Source organism: Melampsora larici-populina, assembly GCF_000204055.1.
Source record: "Melampsora larici-populina 98AG31 unplaced genomic scaffold MELLAscaffold_29, whole genome shotgun sequence".
NCBI lineage: Eukaryota > Fungi > Basidiomycota > Pucciniomycetes > Pucciniales > Melampsoraceae > Melampsora > Melampsora laricis-populina.
In genome coordinates, this window is record NW_006768793.1 from 340,841 (window position 1) to 346,854 (window position 6,014).

The following is a 6,014-nucleotide window of genomic DNA, read 5'->3' on the forward strand; positions in this document are numbered from 1 at the left end:
AAGCTCGACCGGGAACGTGTCTGGGCCGATGTTTTCGGGTCTTAACAACTGGCCAAAGGTCAATTTTTCCTCGTTAGTAGGCGCCAGGTCCGGTCTTCTAGATAAGGCATCTGGTTTGGTAGCTTTACTGCCGGGTCGGAATTTAATCACGAAATCGAAACAGCCCAGTGTCTCCGCCCATCGAGCCTGTCTGCGGGTAAGCTGCTTGGTTGTCATGAAAGACTCCAGGTTACGATGGTCCGTGTAGACTATCACATCTAGGCGGTTGGGGTTTCCCTCCAGGTAGTGGCGCCACTCTTTGAAAGACGCGACAATCGCCAGTAGTTCCTTATCAAAGATCTCGTAGTTCCTTTCAGCTTGGACTAGTGATCTGGACAGGTAAGCTACTGGGTGGAGTTCTCCATCGTCCTCGCTGCGTTGTGATAGCACTGCTCCTAATGCAAAATCGGAGCAGTCACATTCCAGAGTAAACGGCTTGTATGGATCGGCTATCTTCAGTACGGGTGCGGTGGTGAAGGAGGTCTTCAGGCTCTCAAAGGCTTTTTCGCATTTTTCATCCCAGACATAGTGCGCGTTGAGCTTGGTCAGATTATGAAGTGGTCTTGTGGTTCTTGAAAATTGGTCGATGAAACGTCGGTAAAAATTGGCGAATCCAATGAAGCGTTGGAGTTCAGATACTGATTGGGGTGCTGGCCATTCTTTGACGGCTTTCACTTTCGTCGGGTCCATTCTGATTTTATTCTTAGAGATAATAAGGCCAAGGTATTCAATTTCCTTCTTCGAGAACTCGCATTTTTCGGGTTTCAGCCAGAGTGTATGCTTGGATAGGACGTCAAGTACGCCATCAACAGCGCCTTTGTGATCTACTTTAGGCTTTGTATAAATCATAATGTCATCCAAGAAGGCCGCGGTGTCTTTACCTATACGTCCCAATAAGATATCTTGAATAAAGTATTGGAAATAACCAGGGGCGCCTGTTGGCCCAAAAGGCATAGTCAGAGGTGCAAACTGGCCTTGTTTGCATATAAAGGCCAGTTTATCCTCATCACCCTCTGCTACTCGAAGATTACCGTACGCATTGCGCATATCAAGCTTGGTAAAGTCTTCGGCATCCAGCAAACTGTCGACTAAGTCCATAGTCAACGGTAGTGGGTATTTGTTCTTGACGGTTAGGGCGTTGAGCTTACGGTAATCAAAACAAGGGCGCAGATTGCCGTCCTTCTTCCCTGTGAATAACACAGGGGCAGCCCATGGCGAAGTGGTTCGACGGATAGTCCCGTTGGCTAAGCCTGAATTCACCAATTCCTCCAAAGCAGCGTCCTCGGCTGGTGATAATGGAATTATCCTGCTAGCCTGCGGTTGAGCTCCTGGTATCAGTTCGACACGAAAGTCGTAGCGGCGTCTCGGGGGTAGGCGTTGGGCATTGGACTTCCTAAACATGTGTAAGTGCCTATGATACCTAGACGGGACAATTTCCTCTAGAGCTTTGACGGGTTCGAGTTTCTTTTTGTCGGCGGCGAGTCGTGCTGAGGTTGACCAGGACGTCTTGGCTGCTGTGACCTGGATTGATGTGTTATTCAAGGGAGAAACAGGCTTGCCAGCTGTTCGGGTTGAACATGGGTTGGAATCAGTAATAAACTCACATTGCGGGGGCGTTGATATATCTAAAAAGACATTAGCCCCCTCGTCACTGTTCCTTGCGTGCCCCTGAGGCTCCTCCTTGGGATCGTCGGGGTTCTGTGGCGGGACGGACGAGGCCGTATTCACTACGGCCGCAATGCTCGTATCCGGGTCTTGTGTCGTGATGTGTTCGTGGTTTTCGTTGTTTGTGGTGGGTGTAATCGTGATAAGGGGGGAACTATCGGGAGATAGAGGGTTGTCATCTGTTTCAAGGTGATTAGGATTAACTGGACTCTCGAACTCACATTGCGGGGATGCTAACGTGTCAGAATTGACACACATCCCCTCGTAATTGTGCCTAGCGTCCCTCATGGGGTCCAACGAGTGGCCAGATAAGGGTGTTTTCGGCCAATACGAAACCAATGAAGTGGTTGCAACGTGAGTCTCGGCTGGGTGTACCATACTTTTACTCCAGTCAATCAGGTGAAAGTTTTTCTTGATCCATGGCATGCCAAGTATGCCGTCGTACGAGTCTTTGAGTCTTGTAATGATGAATGGGGTCGGTAATGGGTCGGATTTGATAAAAAGGTGGGTCTTGAAGGAAGATCGGCTCTCAGAGCCGTCAAATCCAGTGATCAATTGGTCATGTCGATCAGCACCGGCTATCAAGCCAGCGTGGTAGGCAAATGATTCACTGAGCACATCGTGCGTAGCACCTGAATCAATGAGGAACGTAGCGGGAAATGTTTGGGACGGTGTGGCTCGGGGAATTTGGGACATGGATAATGTGGTGTGTAAAAAAATGCGCGGGTCGTTTGTATTGCACAAGTTCATTCTACTAGATCCCACATTAATTGATGACAAATTCTCCAGGTGGCTCAGGATGGGCACAACCTTCAATCCTGAGCTTCTCCATTTTTTGAAGTTTCAGCTCGTCCTACTCCTTCTAAACTACTGGTATGATTCACCCTCTGATTACTCAACTCTGCGACTTTAATTTCCAATTCAGCTATTTTTGATTGATAACCACCTCGACCCTTCCCTTTCCTACTAGCTCTACGATCGGGACATGCGCTGGAGATGTGACCCTGGCCATTGCAGCGGAAGCATAAACCCGCTCGCATACGTCGTGCTCGTTCCTCTTCGGACAATCTAACGTAGGCGGCTGATAAATCCATGGCATTGGGGTCTGAGATTCCTGCACTCGTGCTTGGCGTATGGAAGGTTGGGTTGGTCGCGCCGTGTAATTTACTGTCTATCTTGATAGCTAAATTAGTGATTTGTTCAATTGACGTGAAATCCTCTTGCGTCATAACCATTGCCACTCTAATCTCCTTTTTCAAACCTTGCTCGTATTGACTAATGAGCGTCGGAGTTTCCCAGCCAGTAGAAGTTGCGTGAATGTTAAATTCATGGGTATACGCGGCCACGGTGGTCTTCTGCGATAAGTTTCGCAGCGCGCGTTCCGCCTTCGATTTCTTCTCAGTATCGAAATACATAGCTTTAAAATTTGTAACGAAGCGTTCAAAGGTTACGAGGTGGGCGGTAGCGGGGTCGAATAACTCCTTTGTCAAGGGTTGCGCCCAACTGCTGGCTGCTCCCGTGAGGTAAGACAGCGAGAAAACCACCTTACTTCGGTCGTCGGGGAAGAGGTAGGGGTGTGCCAGCATATAGAGCTGGACTTGACTCGCAAAGATCTCTGCGGGTTCGCCTCGAGCGCCGTTGAATTTATCAGGCGTCGAGACTTTGGGGCCCTTCAGGACCGGTTCAGCTGGTGGTGGCTGTGGCGCAGTGGGTGGTTGAGTGGCTGCAGCAGGTGCAGATGGGCCTCGGGATTCCAACGCCGCTAAACGAGCTTCGGACTGCTGGTATCTGGCTTCAGCTTGTCCTCGCATCAGGCGTTCTTCAGCCAATGAGGTGGAAAGCTCCGCAAGCTTGCGTTGTATGTCTTCGAGAGAGGTCATGTTGGTGTCAGACATATCGATCTCGCTACCGGTAAGGCTAGAATCGGCGTCGAGAAAAGGGATCGGAGTTTCACTATCAGAGTCCTCCTCCTCTAAAGGAGCACGGTAAGATGGAGACGTGGTTGCGTTTGCTAGTCCAGGGATCACAGTCGGGATCGACAGAGTTTTTAGTAAGTAAGATAAGGTTCTGGTGGATTCGGTTTCAGCGTATGCAGATTAGTTAATAAGGTTTTTGATTTCGAATAGTTTCTTGGGTCTTTTCAACTTTGAATTTCTGAGATCTAGATAAGGTTTTCTAATGAGGTCGAGATTTGCTAGTATTCTGAATCTTGAGGTTCGGTTTTCTTTCGATTTAAGTCAATTCTACTTGTTTCTTCTTGGTGATCTATCTATAGTCCTTGAGTCTCGTCTATAGATCCGACAATATGTTATGGACAGACTTGGGGGTTTTCGGCGACGAGGGTCAAGGGAGTTCTGGTGAGGATTTGTATCTATTACCAGTCTTCCTATGTGGATTGTCGGATGAGGGAAAATCTGTACAGGCAATGTATCTACAACTATAAGATGGTTCTCGAGCTTGTGACATGTAATGTGAATATGTCACTCAAGTGAAATAGAACCAGTTCATAACAAAGATAGCTTCAAACAAAACATCAGTGAATATATCAGATTGAGAGTAACCATCACTAGGGAATATAATCACCTTGAATGGTTGGAATGGATAGATAACACACAGGAGGACACATGTCTCTCAGACGCGCTGATCATTTGTAAATTAGGAGTGGTAATGACACATTCTGCTCGAAGTTGGGACACCGTGAAGAGGAGGAACTGTAAGAATAAATCTTGGAAAGAATGGAAAAAGATGATTATGGATCACTTTGGTACGCCCACTTGGAAGAGGAAAATGGCAATGGCATTCGACCGAGACACCTTCAAATGGGAAAACAGGGAAAAGCCAACGGCGTGGCTCCTACTTCAGCGTAGAAGAATGGACGCAGCATGGCCGTTTCTTACAATTAGTGAACAAATTGACAAAGTGTTGAGCCTGTGTAACGGGGATATTGAACATGCAGTTCAATCTCGTATAATCGACCGATCAGACTTTGAATCCTTTATTATAATATTTGAAGACGTAGTAACAAACACCTCGGTGTGCAGAAGCCTTCAGAAGATGAGGGACAACCGAAGTAGTAATTTTACGAGACGGGAAGGAGCATCCGGCTTCAAAGACTATAAATCTACTGAACATCCGAAGTCACAAGAACCCGGGAAATATAGAGATTATAAGCAAAGTAAAACTCCAAGTGGCAATACTGGGAAAGTAGCATTTCGGAATGATAATACTAGAGGAGGTAGGTTTGAGAAGAGACCCATTCATGCTATAAGCAATGATACAGATGCCGAGTATGGTAACGAAGACTTGACAGATAAATCAGACGAAATAGGGGAAGAAGGATCGGAATCCTCGGAAGATGACGAGTTAGACTTATGCGTAGGAAACATTGATATGATAGGAACGTATCAAGAAAACGAATCTGTACCTCCTGCAGAGCAGATAGTAGAAGAAACGGTACAGATACAGGAACCAACTTTATCTATCAAAGATTTAGCCAAGAATTTGAGGATAGCTGAGGAAGCAAACCTATCAGTCATTCCCCCACCATTCATTGAACGAGACGAGTTTGAGAGCCCAGAGAGCAGAATCTTCGTCGCCATAAGCATCTCAGGGTTCAGCAGTAACATGCTTTTGAACACAGGTATCGAACCCTCAGTGGCATCTACGAAAGTATTGAATAGATACTGGCCGACGTGGCGAACAGACATGAAGACAGTTAGAGGAGACGACATGTACTCTAAAGATAGGAATATATTAGGAAATATATCGATACCGATCAAGCTAGAACATGCGCATAAGCCATGTTTTCTAGCGGTGAACTTTAGAGTCTTGAACGATGACAGTCTGGATCACATGATACTAGGTAGTAGAGATTTGAGAGAATTTCGGTTCTCCATGCACTTGAAAGGAAGATCATGCTGCAAGATACGGACAACAACAACGAATGAAACATTTAAGTTTCCAATTATACCCCAACAGATATGGGACGAAGCATACGAAACATACCCTCAGAACCGTATCGCTACGATTACAGTTGAATACAAGGATGGGTTGGACATAGCAGAACTGCAGTCACAAGCATCAATACCCCAAGTATGGGAAGAGAGCGAGAAATCATCATCGCAGGTATCCGATGCAAGACTAATGATGTCCAAACCCGAGAGAGGCAGAGCACACACAACAGGGCAACACTGCATAACATCAGCTTTGCTAAGTAAAGGAGAAAAGGTAGAAGTCCTACTTGACAGTGGAGCGGCAATGTTCTATAGTTGTACAACTACTAATGACCGCTAGTTCGCCTTCTCGGGATC

General features: G+C 46.6%; 1 protein-coding gene across 1 annotated transcript; it reads left to right on the forward strand.

Moving 5' to 3' along the window:
* Window positions 1–4,371: 4,371 nt before the first annotated feature.
* MELLADRAFT_108378 (uncharacterized protein) lies at window positions 4,372–5,997 on the forward strand (the record flags this gene model as incomplete). Its single annotated transcript, XM_007412132.1, has 1 exon — window positions 4,372–5,997. One exon carries the CDS (start codon window positions 4,372–4,374, stop codon window positions 5,995–5,997), a length of 1,626 nt encoding a protein of 541 aa, XP_007412194.1.
* Between the last annotated feature and the right edge of the window lie 17 nt (window positions 5,998–6,014).